General features: G+C 35.7%; 1 protein-coding gene across 7 annotated transcripts; it reads right to left on the reverse strand.

Moving 5' to 3' along the window:
* Positions 1 to 3,762: 3,762 nt before the first annotated feature.
* LOC149799466 (uncharacterized) lies at positions 3,763 to 16,114 on the reverse strand. Of its 7 annotated transcripts, XM_089958827.1 has the most exons (6): positions 15,932 to 16,000; positions 15,665 to 15,701; positions 9,705 to 11,005; positions 8,742 to 8,781; positions 7,961 to 8,074; positions 3,763 to 7,265 (listed from the first exon to the last, which is right to left on the reverse strand). In XM_089958827.1, exons 2-6 carry the CDS (start codon positions 15,675 to 15,677, stop codon positions 6,808 to 6,810), a joined length of 1,926 nt encoding a protein of 641 aa, XP_089814953.1. In that variant the 5' UTR covers positions 15,678 to 15,701; positions 15,932 to 16,000; the 3' UTR covers positions 3,763 to 6,807. The 7 variants fall into 7 exon arrangements, with proteins under 7 accessions (XP_089814953.1, XP_089814951.1, XP_089814952.1 ...); XM_089958825.1 differs by lacking the exon at positions 15,665 to 15,701 and having other exon boundaries at positions 15,988 to 16,114; XM_089958826.1 differs by lacking the exon at positions 15,665 to 15,701 and having other exon boundaries at positions 15,932 to 16,054.
* Positions 16,115 to 23,237: the final 7,123 nt, after the last annotated feature.

Genomic DNA, 23,237 nt, shown 5'->3' on the forward strand with positions numbered 1-23,237 from the left:
GGAAGGCTGCACTCTACATGCCGGCATTGTAGAAAATATGAACTATGTGATATGAAAGAGCTGCGTCATCTTAGAAATTAAAATTACATGACTCTTGAGGTCTCCACTAAACATAGGAGTCTAAATGTTAGGTTCTCACTTTGTCAGTAATGTATTTTGAGATAATTTAATTGCAATGAAGTTAATACAGGTTGTTGATGAACTCATCTATATTACATGGATAATGTATTCAAGGTTACCACACCTTATGTATATCATTCAGTTATCTCCCTTACACCAGTCATAACATTTCAAGGAAATAAAATCTCACATTTTCAGTGACTGATTATGAAAATAAAGAGAAGATTTGTGAAGTATTATATTAGCCCTCAATCTTGATGCAAATGTAAGTAGAAGCAATTTGATAATTTCTCACAGTAAAGTTTACAAGTTTAAAAACTGATAAGGTATGTTCTGCTTGGCTCTGAGATAAGTTTCTCTCTATCTTATGCCAATTATTATTAAATTCTTATGTAGAAGAAATATACTTTATATGTATCTATATTATCTAAATTATTCACCCTTTTATATTAGATGGAAATGAACACAACTTCACTTGAAATTTGGGTCCTGTAAGGGATGTTATAGCACAGTTGCCTTTGGGCTGTCCTTGGACCTGTTGGGCCCTGCCCCATATATTTGTCCAAGGTAAGGTCATCAAACTTTCACTTCTCATTTTTCGCATTGCTGACTTTGCCACCTTTAATTCCTTTATCATAAGCTACCTCTCCCTTTTAGATAAACACTTTCCTCCTGTTTTTAACTCCATTTGATGTGCTATACTTAGTGTTTATATTTGGCATTTTTCTGTATTTTATTCCCCTAATTTCACCTCCCAATCCAAACATAACCACTTAGAAGCTGCGATTTACTATATTTGGTGACTGACTGGCTTATTGAAACAATTTTATTCACATTACAAAGGAGGAAAGCCTACTATTTGTGTTACAAAGAGGATGGGTAGGTGGACCTTTGTGTGAGGACTGGTGGTTAGTGACCTCTTGTATCTGTAGATAGTGTAAAGTGGTCAAAGCTTATACTTTATAATAAGATTGGGTCATGTCCACCTGTCTCTGATGTTAAGTTCTGCACCTACCAAACAAATATAAATTCCTTTCTTTTAGGTGAATTGTACATTTTGAAGTAGGACAGGTGCATACTATTTGGTACATTGACCTTTGACCTAGTTATTACATAATATGATATAATGTGATTTATCCCATATCACCTATGTGAAGTTCAATAATTGCTGATATGAATAAGATAGAACTCATAGTTGAAAGAATTCATTTTATTTCAAAAGATGATTTTGATGGTGAAGCAAAAGTATGAAAACAATAGTTCAAACAGCTCAATGACATTTCTATACACATTCATATAAGACATAGGTTAGTACCTCATCAAATTGTTTTTCACAAGTGAGACTAAGTATATTTGTTACTTATACAGTCCCGAACTATTTCACAGATTATTGGAAAAATTAAGGTTTGCTATAGGTATAACGGTACCAATTGCGCAAGTCCAGGTGGGCGGAGCTTAAGGTGTATGGAACATTGTATTCAGAATTAAAGAACAAAACTAGCTGTGATTGGTGCATTATGTAAGACTTGTGCTTTCTGTTTGGCTTAAAAAAAAGTTGAGCCTCTTGGCAACATGTGAGTTTGTGTTAATTTCTATCTAGATCATATTTTGTATTTTTTATGATTTTTTTAAAATATGGTACACATGACTGAAAATGTGCTTGTTGTGACTAGATAACTCTTACCCCTGTCTAGTTCCAGTAGAGTTATCTCTCTTAAATGCAATGGAGTACCTGGTTATGTCATTGTCAAATTGACAATCTAGCATTGTTCTATATGACAGCGTGTGACATGCATGCCCAAGTAGGACAGAAAGTATATTTATTTCACAAAACATTAGCATTGAGGTATATGGAAAAACAATTGGTACCGTGATACCTTAAGAGCTGAATCAAATGATAAATTTTCCAATTCCAATTGCCTCAAGGTATCTCCAGTTACTACTATAGACATTTTTTTCTAGACGGAACTACTATACTCAATTTAGGCAGATTTAATTCTCAGAAATAAGTACATCTGTTCGGTAACACCTTTTCTCTGTATGCGAAGGACACGAGCCTTCCACCTGTAACCTATACTGATAATTAACACATTACCGCAAAAGTAAACTAGGAAGTAAACGTCTGCCTGTAGGCAATATAACACTTGACGATTCAAAAGTGCACGTCAGATCGATCGATATCATACCAACAGTCTGATCTATAAGCTTTGCTGAAACGAGTATCGGTCCTGCATTTGAAATCACATTTAATTCTTGACCGATTATTTCACGGACATGGTGAACTTATTCGCGAATATAAGGATGGGTTAAATGTTTTTTCTAAGAATCTCCTTGGATTATAATTGTGAAAGAGATATAATATCGAATATTAACATGCTTGCATAGAAGAAAAGGTTGATTATAAACTGTTGTTGAAAATGTCAAAAAACTGAAAAACGGTAATCTTGAGGCGTACGCAACTTAAGTTAGTAATCTTAATGTAAATAAACGGGACTAAGCAGAGAAAATCATCTGCCGTGGGCGATCTAATATACTAGTTCTCTGTTCACGTCACGTGCATGACTAACCTCGATCCACATAAATTTTACGTAGCAGAGCGTGAAACAATCGGTGTACCCTCTGCACACCTCCAAGAAAACGCGCATGTCGCTAAAACCAGATGTTCTTTACTCAGTCTAACACGTTTTTAAGAAGCATGTTACGTACAGCACCTGCGACCGCAGTATGTTTTTCGCATTAATATGTGACGATGCTGAAGCCAAATGGTTTAAATAGATGGTATAATGAGGAATCCAATGATCGACAGTTCCAGCCAACAAGGCGATGACAGGTATGCCGTACTGAAAGCCTGAGTTTAAAAACCTATAAGGACAAGACGAGTAGCTACATTTGGTTCTTGTACGTCTGCTTGGTCGCAGGTAGAAAGGGACATAGATTTTAAAGTACCGTGTACACTCACGATTATATCATATCCTAGCATAAACTTCATATAACATTGTATTATGCAACGGCAATGCACGACAAAGCTTTTAACGGCAGTGTGCACCTTCCAAACCTGTGATTCAGGCTTCTTGACAGCTGCTTGCCATCTCTCATACTTTCCAAAAACGACGTCTAACTATACTTCAGGAAACGAAGTTTCTGTTGAATTGTAAAGGTCAGGAAAGTACCTCCCACTTAGATGAGCATACTTGTACATACTCAATTATCGGGGTAGCAAAATCCATTAAAAGTCTCCAAATCCTAATTGAGCTGTCAAAACGATATCTGAGTGTACCTAGTAGAATTTATAAGAACCTTAATGAGGGGGTCTTTACTTGACACCATGTTTTGGTATATCTGTATAGGTAACGAGTGCAAAAATAAAGAAACACTATCACATGGACGCCGTCAGTGCAGATTGAAATCAGGTGCATAATGCATACCGCTAAATCACATATACAGACGTTAATTGTGCTTAAATTAATTGCTTTAAGATTACATCATAATGCGCGGTATTGTGTGTGAAAGAGTTCATAATACAGGATATTTTGTGTACAAGCATTCACGATACAAAATATTTCATGCGAAAGAAATCATATGTTATATGTTTTGTAAAATAGTTTATAATACACGATATTTGGTGTGAAAGAGATGCAAATGTTTGTACATTGTCCCTTGATTTTATTCAGTTGTGAATTTTATGAAACCTGTAAAATTGTAAGGCAAAGTCTTTGATCAGAAGTATAGTATTCAACCTACAATACTATTAAACACTGTTTATATGACATAATATTTATATGATATGTACAAATACTCGTTTAGGAATAGTTGGAGTTAATAATGGCTTGGCCTGGTTTGTATTTTTACAGCACATCAACACGTCTTAATATGTGTGCCAGGCAACTGGAGTAAAGTGCATTGCCAAAGGACGTACCACAGTTGTCGACAATGACTGACCTAATGGTAGAATTAGGACTTCGAACCGATACCATAACCATTGCACCACTGCAGCCCCGTATGAGTTATACGCACTGATACCATAACCACTGCACCACTGCAGCCCCGTATGAGTTATACGCACTGATACCATAACCACTGCACCACTGCAGCCCCGTATGAGTTATACGCACTGATACCATAACCACTGCACCACTGCAGCCCCGTATGAGTTATACGCACTGATACCATAACCATTGCACCACTGCAGCCCCGTATGAGTTATACGCACTGATACCATAACCATTGCACCACTGTATCTCCGTATGAGTTATACACACTGATACCATAACCATTGCACCACTGTATCTCCGTATGAGTTATACGCACTGATACCATAACCACTGCACCACTGCAGCTTGTATGAGTTATACGCACTGATACCATAACCATTGCACCACTGCAGCCCCGTATGAGTTATACGCACTGATACCATAACCATTGCACCAATGTATCTCCGTATGAGTTACACGCACTGATACCATAACCACTGCACAACTGCAGCTCCGTATGAGTTATACGCACTGATACCATAACCATTGCACCATTGCAACCCCGTATGAGTTATACGCACTGATACCATAACCACTGCACCACTGCAGCTTGTATGAGTTATACGCACTGATACCATAACCACTGCGCCACTGCAGTTCTGTATGAGTTATACGCACTGATACCATAACCACTGCACCACTGCAGTTCCGTATGAGTCATACGCACTGATACCATAACAACTGCACCACTGCAGTTCCGTATGAGTTATACACACTGATACCATAACCACTGTACCACTGCATCTTCGTATGAGTTATACACACTGATACCAGAACACTAAATGCTAAAACTAATTCCAGCAACAGCATCAATTTATCAGTTTTTATCGCAGGTTGATTGATGGCTATGCTGTATAAAATGTCAAATCCTAGTTGTATCACATTTGTCGATATAAGGACTGATGCCTGGAAGTGGCACGTGCTTGTTAGTCAATTGTTCCCAAGAAATGAAGTTTAATAGTATAAACGTACAGTGGGTTTACCATTACGATTTTCATGAATGCGAAAATAAAACATTGACCATAAAACTAATATTTTACGAGTAAGATATTAACAACTGTACATGCGTATTACTCTCACGAGGAAAAATAAGTTTTTTTTATTAAAAAAATCATAATTTGAGTCAAATATAGGCGCATTTTGAAATCGCAGTTTCCACATGTGACCAAATATTTTAAACTTTTAATCAGCAATCAATGGATATAAAGTGAATAAGAAGATATACAATATATGATACATAATGTAAAATATACAATATATGATACATAATGTAAGATATACAATATTTGATACATAATGTAAGATATACAATATATGATACATAATGTAAGATATACAATATAAGATATATAATGTAAGATATGCAATAGGTGTAAAACTAATAAAGACTAATTCTATAAACGCAGTAATTTCATTATAAATCTATTCAAGTATTAACAGTATTTATTTATTTTTTCTTTGTTAAGATCGGAAAAGGCAGACAATATATAACGAAACAAGCTCAAGGAAAATAATACAACAATTGCAAATTCCCTATATTCGTATAATCCAAAATTTAGTGATGATACTAATATATACAATGGTCTATAAATGGAAATTATAATTTCCCACTTCAAATATCTGTCTATCTGTTCGTCTGTCTGTCTGAGATCATCTAAATCACCGATCGAATCTGCAAAAATAAACATACCACGTGCATTTGTTAAAATCTTCTTTTGCGGTTAATAATTCCAATCAACGAAATTGTAACTTTAGAATGGATCAATTGGTGTAATAGATCCAGTTTGTTTAAAATGTCTCTACTGATCATTACGCGTAATAAAGTCATTTTATATGTGACTAAATACTACTAATGGTAGTTATGCAGAGTGTTGATGTAGAAAATGTAGCAGGAGGTTTACTCTGATTCTTATTGGGGCCCCGAGTGGCCGAGTGGTCTAAAGCGCTGTCCGTTACGGATCACTGCCATCTCACCTCTGTCTGCGTGGGTTCGAGTCTCAGATTCAGCCAATGTGGGTATGTGAGAAAGCTTGCCAGTAGCTTCTCGTGGGTCGGTTGTTCTTTCCGGGTGTTTCCCGGGTTCTTCCTCCACCATTAATACTGGCCGCCATGTATAGCCTATCGTGTGCTGAAAAATGGCGTTAAACCCTACAACAACAACAACAACAACTGATTCTTATTTAACGGAGCCAATACTCCATCGTACGTCTATATTTGAAGCTGTGTTACATGGAACATGGACGACCAGACCCAAACATAAGCATGTCCATTGTCATCCGAGCTCAGCACAAATCTTCATGGATGCTCTACAGCCATTCTCTCTGAATCGTTGTCGAGTAAGCTTGCAAAGGAAGGTGGAGATGACGAAATACTTATCGTTTTTATTACAAGTTCATATGTCTCAGCCAATTAACAACAGAGACTCTGCGAACCATATTCCTACCTTCTCCTAAACAGTTGAGACACAGGCGCCATATTTTACGAGATGGAGGTTGGACTTGGGAATCTGCTTAGCCGTACATGGTATAGTGCGTGAATAAAGTTACTATAAGCCCGAGAAAATATATCTGAAGATACGCCCTCTGCCTAAAATTGCGATGTATACCACCACTATTTGTTAACGTTATAATATTTTTACAAACAAAAGAAACGCATTTCAATCCACTCTGAAAAGTCCAATTTGATGCACTTTGTTGCCATCTTTAAGAAACTGTTTATTGGAGACGGCCAAGAAGACTTTGTCATCTTTTGTCAGACGCACTAATCTTTCTACAATGATGTTATGTTCAATGGATATAGTGGCGAGTTTGCAGTGTTGTGTCACAGTTCCAATAATGCTAGGCTTTTTTTCTAGCGACGGTGGAATTTTATATAGGCTTATAGACAGTGGAAACCCCTCAACATTTTGTACATTGTCAGATGGCTGAGTAATACTTCCTGGCTGATACCGGTACTGGACCATTGCGTAGATGTAGTAGACGCCGGTAAGTGGTATCTTTATTTTTGTATCACTGTCGAGAATATCCCAAGAACTTCCCGTCTTAACAGTTGTCTTGGGATCAGAATTCCATTTGATCATTTCCATATTAGACTTCTGTCCCGGAAGACCACCATCTAAATAAAGTAAAATTTTTATTACAATGATGCAATAAGATATCCTACTCAAATGTTGCAAAGAATATATGCACCAATTTAGAGTACAACATAAAATCTATTGTTCCCATTTTATCTTAATTTTGGTCCTAAGCACAGTGTTTTATCATAAACAAATGCATTAACATTATGCAAGAAGCAAGTTCCATATGGCTATTTACCTGTCTGCTGTCTTGGTCAGTGCATACATACATACATACATACATACATACATACATACATACATACATACATGCATGCATGCATGCATGCATGCATGCATGCATGCATGCATACATACATACATACATACATACATACATACATACATACATACATACATACATACATACATACATACATAGGGGCCCCGAGTGGTCTAAAGCGCTCTCCGTTACGGATCACTGCCATCTCACCTCTGTTTGCGTGGGTTCGAGTCTCGGATTCGGCCAATGTGGGTATGTGAGAAAGCTTGCCAGTAGCTTCTCGTGGGTCGGTGGTTCTTTCCGGGGTTTTCCCGGGTTCTTCCTCCACAATTAATACTGGCTGCCATGTATAGCCTATCGGGTGCTGAAAAATGGCATTAAACCCTACAACAACAACAACATACATACATACATACATACATACATACATACATACATACATACATACATACATACATATTCTTCACTTACCGGGAAGCTGAGAACTGAATGGTATAGTGCCGTTCAAACTTTCAAGATGAAGGACAGCCTTCTGTGACGAGTTTCGAATTATGTCTATTACACTGACACCAATTGATTCTGTATCTGGAATGGAATGGCCAATTAATGTTTATTTACACATCATAAGATAGAAAAAATCTAAATAAGGAATTAAAACCTTGCTAGAGTTACTATTTTATTTGAATTTTCCAGAAACGTATATGTTAAAATTTGTTTATAATCTCTCTCTCTCTCTCCCTCTCTCTCTCTCTCTCAGTAAAGGTAAATGCTGCCGATGAAGTCATAATTGAGTTATAGGTTGGGTTTATGCAACCCATGTACGTATTTCCTAGTCGTGCTCGTGTTTTGTTGGGTTGGTAAAGCAATATGTATGTGTTTAGAACTATATATATATATATATATATATATATATATATATATATATATATATATATATATATATGATAGAACATTTGAAAATGTATCCTCACAACAAAAATAGTTAGTTTCCTAATATATGTATGTATGTATATATATATATATATATATATATATATATATATATATATATATATATATATATATATATATATATATATATATATATATATATATGTATGTATGTATGTATGTATGTATGTATGTATATATATATATATATATATATATATATATATATATATATATATATATATATATATATATATATATATATATATATATATATATATATAATATAATGTATATATATATAATACATGTGGTAACCTACTTTGCTGCAGTGCGTGGTTCCTTGGATTAGTTTGTGCCATCTGAAAATAAGAAGTGATTGGAAACATACAGCAATGTTTAAACAAAACGTAACACAATTTAACCAGTCAAACAAATAAATAAGTCAAGCATACACTAGACGATGGTCGAATACAAACACTTTTAAAACTGATGCATACTCCTTAATTAAAATAAATTACCCAAAAAGCCTGAACAGTCATGATTACTAAACAATTACTAAACATATGTTGTTAACCAAACCGTATACACACGATTGATAATTTCTTGTCTGATGCAGCTATGTGCCTCTACTGCTTCAGTTATATATTGATATGTTTTTAATTTACTCAGTAGTTAACGCTTCACATCTGGAAGAACTGTTTCATTATAGTCATGTAAAGAAAAATACTTTTCGTTTAAACACACCAACCAACGCCCAATAATACGACTTATTACCAAAGTTGTATGAGAAAATAAGAAAAGGTTTTATGATCCAGACAGATAAAAGTGAAGCAGTTTAATGAAACATAAAGAACGATTCAACATTTCCATTTGCATATAAAGCTTACATAAATTTAAGTACATATTTCTTTACATTGGCTATTGAAATATATGTAGTACTAAATATTACAGTTAACAATGTGCGTACTGATTTGCAATTTGATGAATCGAGGCTCTCACTTCCAACAACGTTTTGCATATCTTGCTTTAAAGATAAAGTTTAAGAGTTAGAAAATATTTATAGCAGAATGGTCAAATTTAAGAATATATATATATATATATATATATATATATATATATATATATATATATATATATATATATATATATATATATATATATACGACTGCATTTGGCAATTATAATGGGAAAATATGAAACGTGATTGACAATTGCAACTTTGTGTGTGTGTGTGTGTGTGTGAGAGAGAGAGAGAGAGAGAGAGAGAGAGAGAGAGACCCACCAGATTAAAAATGAAGGCATGGTTCAAACAACAGCGACCATTTTTGTCGTTTTCTTTGAAGTAGTCATGGAGAGCACTTTCGTTTATAATGCCTCCCTTAAGGCTCTTCATTTCGTCCATAACATCTTTGCATAGTGGACATTCCTGATAGGTACGATGATTAAAAAGCGTTAACATAATTAAAACAATTGCTACAAGGAATATTATGTTAAACACCATCAAAATGACCAAACATGTCTTGTTCGTACATGATGATCTTTGAAATGACACTGTACTTTCTTCGTCAACTGTTTTATTGTTTGTAATGTTGGATACTGCAGATCTTGCTACCGTTTCTGACGGTTGAGTCTCGCGCGGTAAAGCACAGGATTCGTGTGACGTAGCGCAAGGACCACGTGACTCAATATAGCTTTTATCATCCAAAAGTGGTGCAGAGGATAGTGGATCAACATTTCGATCGCCCTCACGGTAGATGTTGGGATGACTTCTGAATGTAGTCGCCTCAAGGTTGGGCTGAGTGTGGTCATGACATGTACACGGAAGGCATTGCGGAAAGTTATGCTGGCCCCGGGTTGTAGTTGAATATGGAGGTCCAGGTAATTGCTGATGATGGATGACAGATATTTCGTCAGGTCTAAAATCTGTATTTAATGACGTGCCTAGGATGGGGAATGTAGTTCTTGTATTCATTTTCGATGGAACACGGTTGCAGTGGGAAAGCATGATATTAGTTCCATCCGATTCACTGTAAGCAGACCTCTGCCTGTTGAATGTTGTATTATTGTTTCTGATAGCATTTCCATGAGTACATGCCCTTGAATGCCTCGAAGGATAACTGTTGTTTTGAGAACCAGAGTTTCCATTCCTTTTATCGATGGATATTGATTCATTGTTGACAAAAGATGGATCTGAATTGGTCTCTGAGCCACTGTCAATGTTAATTTCCGTTACACAGAGGTTCTCGCCAGTAAGATTTAAAGAAGAGCCCAAGGAGAAACTAACACTTTTTCTTCGCGTTTCGTCGTTTCTTGAATGTCTGCCCTGATTATCTTCAGACGGATTGCTAGTTGCCTCAGAAAAACTTCCTGAGTGGGTTTTACATTTACAATAAACTCCAGAATCATCGCTTGGCAGACGCTTAAAAATGACGTTTGAGTCCACGTTCGGTAAACGGTTAGAACTTACATTACACTGGTTGTATTGCAACTGGTTACTCAAATCTGAATAATTTTCGGTCGGTCTGCTGTTGCTGGTACTATGGTCGCTACGTAACAACAACTGATTACTCTGATGCTCCATACCTGGTAAAAGGCAAATATGCAAATTAAATTTTAATTTATATCAGTTTTAAAACGACGTTTCCTTTACTGTACCAGCCATGACCTTCTTAATCCGATTGAAGTCACGATCTACGTTTATACACAACATAAGCTGTCTGATAATCTTACGATATCATGCTCTGTTAAAATTTAAAGTGATCAATAAAATTACATCTTTCGTATTTCGTAACGTGACTGCAATGACTTTCAAAGAACCCTCAAGTTTGGCTGCTCCAGTGCTTTTTGATTAATTTTTTAAAATATCACTGCATCTTCTCGGTCTAGTAACAGTTTACTACATCTTTAGTGTTATCTTTTTCGTATACAAAATGGAAATACAAATATATGAAAGGATTAACTATGTTTACTGATTGTCAAAAGAACACAAAGTCTAACCGGTCCTGTGAATTTTAATTTTGATTTTGGGTGTTCTCGTATCCCTACACGGGAAAAAAGTACACAAAAATATAAGGGGTCCAGAAATGCTATGGTATCTTTATCTGAAATAATGATACACAAATTATGAGTGGTCCAGGTACCTTCTCATGTCCGCAGACAAAAGTGTGACACTCAAAAGAATGAGTTAGCCAGAATTTTTCTCGTATATCCCTCCCCCCCCCCCCACTTCCTCATGCGAGGATGGTGAACCTAAACAACAGGAGATATCACGTGATTTTTTGATCTAATACCCTCAGTCTGACTGGCCAAACACATACTCGAATAACAATCCATCAACACCATGATAACCCCCACCCCGCGATTTCACCTTTAAACATGTTTTGGCCCACATCGGTAAAACGTAATAGCTGACCAATATATATCCCTCCTCCCAATAATTCTGCGGGTGCAACTCCTCCAATGAAAATACAATTGTTTCATAAATCGCGAAACATGATAATATGGTGAATGGAACGCATATTCATTTAACAACGAAGATATCGAATGAAACCATACACTTCTGTTATAGAAAAGAAATAGCATTTGAGTAAATCATTTTACTTACCTGTGATACTAGAGTTACTGCTTAGTTCCACTGGCCACGATGAATATTGTTAAAATGCATTACACATAATGAAGACATATAGTTGAACGTGTAGTTAACTACAAATTATTTTTGGAATTTTTTTGTATTTATTTATATTTTTCAAGATGACGTTTTTCCCTCCGGTCTACCTTTACGTAGAAATTATTATGCAAGGGGATCTACCCGGTAGATCGTCAAGCTGTCTGGGTAAACAAAAGCCGTAATCCAATCGTATCTTACCACGGTTGCCATATATGTCTATATACAAGTGAACACAATAAAGCTAAAAACTTCTAGCAACATATATAACTTATCATGCTTCAAAATCAAATTACATAGCGAGAAGTTATGATCTGATGTTATTTGAAATTCGAATAATTTTAACGTTATAGGCCGGCTTCGCGTTTTAGTTTAAATAGGTATTCAAATATTATTAAAACTGCTCATTTTAGGTTAGTATAAGCGAAACAGCGGAAAACAAACGATTCAATGACACAGTTTTCTTCTGAAAAAAGAAGTTAAAAATATTCCTGACGCGATTGTTATTCTATCCGATAGCACTTTAAGATCTACCAATGATAAAGAGCCGTCACCGCGCATAGTATTGTAATTTTCGAATTCGTTTTATTCGTTACTGTTTTGTCCAGTATAAGTTTATGTTGTTTTGTGACATCCATTTTAGTGACTAATCTAAACGCCAAAGTAATTCAACACTAGCCCCTAATTTAAAACAGAATCTCAGTTGATGTATTTCTTTGTGACGGCTATCTTCGTTAGTTTAACATGCTGATAGAGCTTAAATTCGTTACAAAAATGGGTTTACGTTCAAGGCTATAACGTTGGATTCTGAAATATTAGCTGAGATAATCTTTAATGTGGAGTGAAATATAAGCATGAGGACATACTTTGGGATACTAAAACTGACTAAACCTCGTTAGAAATACATGCACCACTCAACTTTAAAAAAAATTCTTTTCAAAAAATGAAAATGTCTGATACGAGATGGGTTTTTTTCTTCCTCTTTTATCTCACTGGCAGCACAATGTGTGATTTTAACCCACAATATAAAATTAAGTGGTCATCAATTTACTACTGCTACTACTACTACTGCTACTACTATTACTACTACTACAACTACTGCTAGTACTGCTACTACGCTTTCCACTACTATTACTACTTCTGGTGCATCTGTTTCAGCTGAAACAACTGTACTTCTTACCACCTTGACTGATGCAAGTTCGAATCCTTACCGCCATTACCACTACTAGTCCGAGTTTCCTCTGACCTTTCCCATCCTAATATAGATATTCTGATATGTATGCGTGTGTGTGTGAGGTCAGAGGGCATTTTCGATAGGCAACGCTCACTGACCCCACGACCGAATGCACGAGTCAAACTAACTAATGGGTTGGGAAATGTTTGAGAAAACTCCGACTACACTTCCACCACTGCCACCAACTAAGACACTACCCAACTGCAACCTCAAGCGCAGCTACTACTACTACCACTACTACTACTACTACTACTACAATTACCATTACTGATACTACAAATCAACTGCTGATGATATTCATACTCCTGACAAAAACAGAATTACAAACATTACTACTGTCAATATTACCACTACTCGTGTCAGATGTCATGTGTCGATCAATTAGACAAGAACGTAATATGCATGTGGGAATATTGGGGGTATTAACTGCATCCAATAGCCGACTAGGAGTAAGATCATACATGGAAAACATGCTCCATAAAAGTGCACAATCATGAAGTGATGAAAATAGTATTTAGAACAGTCAACATACATCAACTTATCACGTAGAATCATCACCTGTATTGTTCAGATTATCGTGACGTGATTGAGGAAGAGTGAACGTTTCTACTGAAAACCTAATCGAAACTAATCGATTACTAATTGGTCTTTCTCTTGCTTATGACCGGACTTTCTGTCAAATATTTTACAAACAACACTAGCAACAAAAAAATGTACAACAAGAACAAATAATAAAAAAAATGAAACTGATCAAACGGAACTAAGGCTTTCACGGCGGCGAAATAAATGGTAAGTACACGAAACATTAAATGTGCCTATATCTTCTTTAGCTTAATTATATCATCAATAAAATAATGCACCCGTATTGAAGTACACATATCTCGTCAGTATTCGATAAGACAAGTTACATAGATAAAAATTACATTGTACTTTATCTGCATTGGTTAAAATAGTAAAACCTAGCTATATATCAGTATATGTGGATAAGTAAGTTAGAAGGTAAAATAATGGGTAAGAGCGTGAGATTTTCATACAAAACTAATTCAATAATTATCAATCAATCAACCAATATTAACCTGCAGGAAAATGACGACGAGGTTAATCCCATTACTTCGGAACACAAACTAATTACGGGGCATTTTTCCTACTACTACTACTACTACTAATAGTACTACTAGTACTACTACTATTGCAACTACTACCACTTATTATTATTAGTCGTCGCCAGCTGAAACTGCAACCTGTGTCCAGAGTGTGCTTAGTGACTTTCAGCAATCTTAGATACTGAGAAAAGCTACAAAATAAGTATGTATGTAATTTAAGCATTGGATAATATTCGTGTCATGCACATTTGTTCATATTTTCTGAGAATTTGACATCCGACCAGTGTTTGTTGCACATAGTACATCTAAGTTCTACATGAGTGACCTTTCGGACGAAATTATCTTTTACGAACCTTGGCAAACAAACGGTTAAAATTAGTCCACGAATCTTACGAGCTTCATTTAAAATGTACATACATGTATAATTAATATTTTATTATGTGATTAAAAAGACTAACTGTATTCAATACAACAGCACGCAAATTCCGTGGACTCACTTTTAAGCACATTCGGATGCTTCGGACATTCCGCTTCGGTCCTACACGACGTTATTTTATCATTCTCGACGTCATAAAGTGTTGCTATACGTGTCGCATAATTATGATAATAATGCAATATGGTTTTAATAACCTAAACAACTCAATGATCTTGAGAAGAAGAAAAAAGTTTCATTTAACCAACAAGCGAAACCTCAGTAAACTACTAAATATAGAAGCGGGGTGGGGGTGGGGTGTAGTCTCTGTACATTCAGAGTTTACTTACCAGGATTATTAGAATGCTTTTTCCGATACCACATAATGATGAACTTTTTTAACATATTTATCGACTATAAAAAAATAGTTTCCATGTTCACCTAAAATGTGCCGTTTGAAATATGTATGGAGTCATATTATAAAGAAAATACGTTATTCTTGTTATTTTGGATTTAACGCCATTTTTCAGCGCACGGTAGGTTATACATGGGGACCAATATAATTGTTGGTGGAAGAACACGGAAAAACCAACGACCCACGGAAAGCTAGTGGCACGTTTTCTCACATACCCACATTGGTTGAACCCTAGACTCAAACGCACACGGACAGAGGTGATATCGGCGATGTCGGCAAAGGCGAGCACTTTAGACCACTGGGTCACCCAGGGCCCCAGAAAAATAAATCATGGACCAGGATGTGCATTTTATGTTTTGGTGCAGATATACTGCGCTATTTACTTTTTGAAGAATGTCTGGCTCCGTGACTTACCTTGATAATGCATCTTAATTTCATCTCAGTTCTTTTTCTTGCAATGTAAAGGAAAATATAAATGTGATTGAAGTACGTCTTATCTGCACTCATCGAATAGTAATTAAATCCACATTTTGAACACGTAAGTAATTGCCTTAGGTAACCTACCTATGAATTAATTTCTTTGGATCACTGCCATAAAATCTTTTCCATTTCTCATAGTTTAAATTAGCAATTTGTTTAGAAATAAATAATATGCAGATGTAAACAATATATATTACTTACCTTTAATGTGCATGAATATATACCTGCGTTGGAAGATAAAACATAACAGAACCCACCTTGTTTATATACAGTAGTGTTGAACTTTATCTGTTTGATGTATATATACATATGCATATATTATTACCGGTGGGATCGATTAAACCTAGACAGGTAGACCAGTGGATTTAAAGGGTAAACACTTACGTCAGTGTGAACCGAAAACGGGTATAGAAATTTTCCATCAAATGATCATATCATATAGAGTGTTCAGCATTGTCAAGGTAGTTTACAAAGCCGCGAGTGCAAAAAGCAATTACTCAGGTTGTGCAATTTATAATGCATGCATTAAAATCACATTCGCTCTCACCCCATATACCCCTAACAGATGTAAAATTTTCTTAATAAATTTAAGAGATAAAGCTAAAAATCGAGTATTTTTTTCTTTTCAATTTTAAATTACTATTTGTTTATTCAATCAGTTTTCCGGTTATGTAAATTATAGTTATTGCTTCAACATTAAGAACTCATACAATTTGTATCGAGAGTTGGGATTCATTATTATACTATCCCTGCCATTATGTCCTTTAATTATTCTCTAGCACATCTGTTTAGCTATTCTGGTTAGCAACAGTTATTAATGGTAGCACACAGATTACCACTCAGTCCATCCTTGCGTTTGGAAGACTGAGAAGTGTGGCTGAAGATCATCAATATGTGCCGAATGATTTGACTCACTTTCCGATTTTTGAAAGGTGCATTTCCATTGGCTAATATTAGGTCACCAGAACAAGACCCCCTGAGCGGTCACTCTTCGCTTAGGACAGCGGATGTCTGATTTTAATCAGGTTGCTGTTGGCTTTAAGCTCCACGCTATTTCCTTAATGCATGTACCATAATACCGCAGATACATAAATCTGTCAGAGGTATGTCAACATTCCTCTGTGCTTGATGCGAAATGCTGACAGCTTCACTTTATTATCTATCCCACTTTCAGAAAAGAATTAATAAATGTAAAGTGGAAAAGTAATAGAGCAAAATCAGATCTCCATGTACATAAACTTGATACCCTTTGTTAATCTAACAATGAAGTATATACGGCCTTGTTGTTTTCACCTATAAGGGTTTGACAGGTTGTGATTTCTTGGTAATGAAAAGCAATATTTTAGTAAAACGGCTTTTTGGAGAGCTTATCCTATATGTAACTGAACACAAAAAACACATAGAGACAAGCTTTATTGATGGAATTTCAGTCTCTTAACAAGTTTCACTCCGGAATACTCATTACTGCCATTAGGACCTGATAATTTTGGTCGTGAATGGAAAACACATTTCAAACACATGTATATAAAAAAAATGGAACAAGGCTTATGATTTTTGTTTCCAATTTAGGAGCTTTCATCAAGGATGGGTCTATATTGAGAAATTTGGGTCTGACCATGAGCATTTAGAACTTTGAACTAATTATTTATTGAATACTATTGCAATGGCTGGAGTAATATGATATGATCCTCTCCACCTGTTATGACCTGTTGGTTATCGTTATCTTGGAGATGGCCTGGTCAGCCTGGTGTCAGGATAATGTGACTGGGTGGGATATCATGCTACATGTCTGCGGCATGATGCCCCAGTGCTAGATATCACTATAAACTGTCACACTGTAGACATCGTAGCGATATGACTGAAAAATTGTTAAAGCTACGTTACAAATCCAAATCACACACACACACACACACACACACACACACACACATATTGGAGATGCTCGACCACGCTGTTATCGTCCCCGGATCGACCTGAACCAAGATATAGCATAGAACAATACGAACACCATGTGTAAAATATAAAAATTTAATCAACTGCTGCAACAAAATGATCTTGACCTACCTACATACCTGTCTATCTATCTATCTATCTATCTATCTATGATATAGTTAAGCAGGATGTAAAAGTTTAGAAGAGAACATAAAAGCCAAGCCTGTTTTAAGAAGCGGAAAATGTATCCGAGTCATGCACAGTTATTCCAGGAATGAGTTTCCAACTAATTTCGGAGAAATTGACTCCCGACCCCTTATTTATACACATGACAGTTAAGATGTTAAATGATTCGTCCTTCAAAGAATATTATGGAACGAGTTGATTAATAAATGTACAGTTTTTATGAGTCTTGGCGAATAAAAGATAAAAATATTTCGACGAGTTTAATGAACTTTGCAAGGTACATTGCTGTGCGATTATGTTGATCATACGACTGATTTCATTCAATAAAACCGTACACAAAATGCAGAGAAACGAATTTAAACAGCATTCAGACGGTTCGGACATGCCGTCGTTGTCGTTACGATGTCATTCCCGGGTTTATTGGGTGATATTATTTGTGTGTATTATGACAAAATAGTCGTGTGGTGAAATATATTTCATTCAATCTACCGGCACAACCATCTATAAAGTCGGAAACAGTGCGTGTTAGAGGGGTTTGACCCAGGGCATCGAGAGTTTATTTTCGCACCAAATTACTATTATTTTCTTTTACTATGACACAGACTGATGGTCACATTTTTTAAGTTCATATTGACTAAAAACATAAACGTTTTTGAGTATCGGAACTGACCTTTAGATGTTTTGCAGTTTAGTTATAAAAAATAAAAGTCAATTAAGCCTTTGGCCACTAAGTTTATTGTACGTTTTTCTGTTTATTCCGAACAATTACTTCATCGAGAAAAAGTGGCGAAATTTCCATTCCATGTCTTATCTTGGCATTGCATTCTAATTCACCTAACTTCTAATTCTTACCGTTTAAATAAAACTGCAGATATGGCAGAAACCCTTTCTCTTTGTGTGCATCTATTATTGAAACAATATAAGGTGTTTCCCTTCCCACGAGTAACTGCTATTGTGTACCTTATAATTTAATTAATTTGTGTAGAAAATAGCTTAAAATCTTTCAGTTGTCTTACAATGAAAATTGGTAACATGTTTAGAATTAAAAACACGAATGTCAACTTTATGGAGTCTTTACATTTTAAGGTCCTGAATATCTGCCTATGTTTGTAGATAATACACAACACACGCCACTATTTACATGTAGCTGAGTTGAACTTTGTAAACATGATGTACACATCTATACACATAACGTTGGCCAAAGTTACAACCGACGGTTGTATATATGAGTTTAAATGGAAATATCTTTTATCAATATACATGGAAACACGTATCGAATTATCTTACAATGATATAAATTACGATAATTGTAACATGAATTACTCTGTAGCAAACTCATTACTTTACCATAAGGAATCTATGGTACTTTTCTCTTCATAAAAATGGAAAGAAAAACAACCACATCATGTAAAGGTGATTTGGGATTAGCAAAGTTTTGATACAATAATATCAGTCATTTTAATTAGATTTCTTGAAATGCCAACTCCCATCTTATACTACTACTACTACTATTACTTGGCCGAGCGGTCTAAAGCGCTCTCCGTTACGGATCACTGCCATCTCACTTCTGTCTGCGTGGGTTCGAGTCTCAGATTCAGCCAATGTGGGTATGTGAGAAAGCTTGCCAGTAGCTTCTCGTGGGTCGATGGTTCTTTCCGGGGTTTTCCCGGGTTCTTCCTCCACCATTATTACTGGCCGCCATGTATAGCCTATCGTGTGCTGAAAAATGGCATTAAACCCCACAACAGCAACAACAACAACAACTACTACTACTACATTGACACTTTATTTAACGATGATAGCACATTCAGTCATTAAACACCCACCTACCATGTGACTCTCAAGTTTTTGTTTGAAAAAAAGAAGACCCTCCCCCCAATAAAAGAAAACACAAAACAAATCAAACAAACAAAATATCAAAACCTAAAAACCATATTATTCGGGCGGCCATTTTTCTGGAGTTTATCAAATCTGGATAGATCATAATTAGATGTGTTTCCCCATATGGTACGGCCGTTGCCCATCTTTGGTAGTATATCCTGAAAAAATAAAGTTCAAATAAATGTAGAGGTAGAAATTTCGATATCAATTTTAAGAGAGTTGTTCTTTTGACTACCATTGCACATATGTGATCGATAAATGCACTCCATCTCAGATGTTCATCAATGTAGATACCAAGACGTTTTTGAATTTTGACAATAGATACGTCAAAGCCATTTTGAGTTAGAAGTAAATCCATGTTAGTAGATAGGCGCTGTCTTGTTCCGATGGTCATACATTCGTTTTAGAGTTATTAATATGCATGCTGTTTTGTTGACAAAAAACTAATATATTGCAGAGGTCTATTTGAATTTTGTTTTCAACTGAGTCAAAATATTTACCAGATGAATGCGTAGAGCCTACAGCGAAACGATCTGTGTCCGAGTCCACTGGATACCTAATTCATGAACAGTAGACAAAGAAGACGACCTAATATAAATCCTTGAGGAACACCACTTAATATATGATTCGGTTCGAAAGTATATTTACTCTTGCAAATAATCTGGGGTATGTTAGTGTCATGCGATGTGAACCAGGCCACTTTGAAGAAAACTTTTAGGCTGAACGTATCTTATTGAGCACCTAATTGTCAAACCAGTCTAATGCATTTTTAAAATCAATGAAGATTGTGCAAGTGAGTTCGCCTGATCAATCACTAGTAGCCACTGTTCTATAAGTATTGTCGGTGCAGTTTGACATGATTGATTTTGCTGAAAACCTGGTTGTGATTTATGAAGGAGTTGGTACTTGTTAAGATTCCCGAAAATATGCTTGCTGACACGTTCTTCAATAATTTTTGAAAGTAAGGATAGAACAGATATGGGTCGACAGCTGAATTCTTTTCATTTCATTTATGAATTGACAGTACTTTTGAAAGTTTAAGTGAATCCGGGAATTTACAGGAAGTGATACCTAAGTCAAATACTTCTTTCAACGATTCTGAGATTGTTAAAGACGACAATAGTCACACAATTTTCTTACAAATTAATTTCTGTCTTTTATCAAAATGATTTTTGCATAATATCAGTTCGCTTTTTCTGTTTAGGCTAAATTGGACATCATTTATCTGATTTTCAACATGGTAAATTAATTGTGACCTCAGAATTCTAACCCTGTTTTCTTTACGTTCATCTTTCACTTTCTATTGGGTTTTTTTTTCTCTCTGTACAATGTCATCTAGATGGTGTGTGCCTGGAATATTCACCGTTTTAAAGCCTTTACCACTGTCCGCCATTTTCACAACATTTAAATGATCTAAGACAACAAAGCCGTGAATTGAGATTCATAGATCTGCAGGGAATTCTTAAAATGAGACAATAGACAAATTGAGAACAGCGAGCAAGAGCTGAAACTAAATATTGCTAAATGTATTAGACAGAGATAACTGGAAAAACAACTTCACTCGATAGAAAATTAGACAAAATGGACGAAAGGAAAATCAAACAAACGTTAAATATGTGTGAATGTTAGGTCAGCTAAAATACCTAAGTCGTTATCAGAAATTGTTATCACAATTGAAGCTACCCTCCTAAGCAAAACACGTTATCCAGTAATAAGTTAGGCTAATTAGGTGTATAATTTAAAGATGACTACTTTAATTAAGGTGTTGTTGATGCTGAAAATACTTCTCGCAGCATGCAGACTAGGGGGCCACACACATAAACGCAAAACTAATCAGCACCATAGAAAGCCTGTATGACAAGGCGACTAGCGCAGTTCTCGTTAATGGCAACATAGGAGATTGGTTTAGAACCACAGTAGGATTCAGACAGGGATGCCTTCTCTCATCCACTGTCTTCAGCATATGCCTGGAAAGGATCTTGTTCGTTGCCTTGGAAGACCATGAGGGCAGTATTAGCGCTAGGCTGTTGATATCGATGGATTAGCAGAAGATGAACAAGAACTTGAAACCTTAGTGAACCATCTCATCCAAGCATCACTAAGGTATGGGGTGGAGATCAGCGGTGAAAAGACCAAACTAATGGCAAAGAACCCAAGTGGCATTTAAGGAGTAAATAAAAGTAAATGGACAGAAGCTTGACACAGTGACAAGCTTCAAATACTTTGGTGCTATCGTCTCTGATGAAGCCTATTTGGAAGGACAACATCACGATTGGGTCCAAGATCAAGCTTATAAGCTCCCTCGTCATGTTCATATTCCTGTATGCATGCAAGAAATGGACCGTGACAGTAGAATGAGATATAAGAGTCGATGCCTTAGGGATGAGATTTATGGAAGGATCCTAAAAATCTCTTACTTAGACCACGTTTCTAATGAGGTGCGCCTTAGAATCCAAGGTACAATTGGACCATATGAAGATCTACTATCCACCATAAACAAAATGCAAACTAAGATTGGACAGTCACGTCTCATGCTTATCTGGCCTGTCAACGACAATCCCACAGGGCACAGTGAGAAGAAAAACAAAACGAGGCAGACAGGAAAAGAGAATGGAAACATACATTAAAGGGTGGACCGGTGTGCACTTTGCAATGTCCCAAAGAGAAGTAGAGAAAAGGACAAAACGGAGAGAGATTTTCACAAGGTCATCAGTGGCGCCCCAACGGTTAGTCAGGTTACGGGAGAAACGGAAATAAATGGCAGTAATTAAATGAAATAAAAAAACTTAGATTGTCTCATCAAGGTAAGGATACATTCAGCCTGCATTATATGCTAACATTATAACATTCATAAAGGAAGACCAACAAAATGGAAGGAAACATGTGGATAATAAAGCTAGATGTATGTGTGTTGAATATTGTGTGACCACTGCGTTGATTCCTGTTAAAATAGCAATACCTATTACTATTATATATGGGTTGAAAATGTATTACACAGTTAAAACATTAAAAGAAAACAAAGTACTTTCTACCAAAGTCTCCAATACCCCTCATTCCTAGTTAGTAAAATGATCAATCTTGAAATCGTTTACTAATTTGGTCTTCTTGGTATCTTCATTTTTAGGCATTTTATCACTGACTTACATGATCATCATTCCTAAAATTTTGAATAATCGAGTAAGAGTTGATACTGTTATGAATATTTAATTTGTACTGACTGTTAGTTTTATTTTTTTTATCTTAATGATTAAATGTTATATTTATAATTGATATTAGTCCAAAATCAAGTTCACGGTGTACCTGACTGGGGACAATTAATTTGTAAACAACATAGCACATAGCTAATATTTCTCTATGGGCGTATATTTAATATTATGATTATTATCAATGCAGGAAAACATGTGTATCCTAATCTGAGTCCAGGACATTGGTATTAACCTATGGAACAACCTGGTATTCGTGATGTTTGTCATGTTCTTGCTTACAATAATGTTAGCAAAAGACTTTA

This window comes from Sinohyriopsis cumingii, chromosome 5, assembly GCF_028554795.1.
Source record: "Sinohyriopsis cumingii isolate HCF-2022 chromosome 5, ASM2855479v2, whole genome shotgun sequence".
Lineage (NCBI taxonomy): Eukaryota > Metazoa > Mollusca > Bivalvia > Unionida > Unionidae > Sinohyriopsis > Sinohyriopsis cumingii.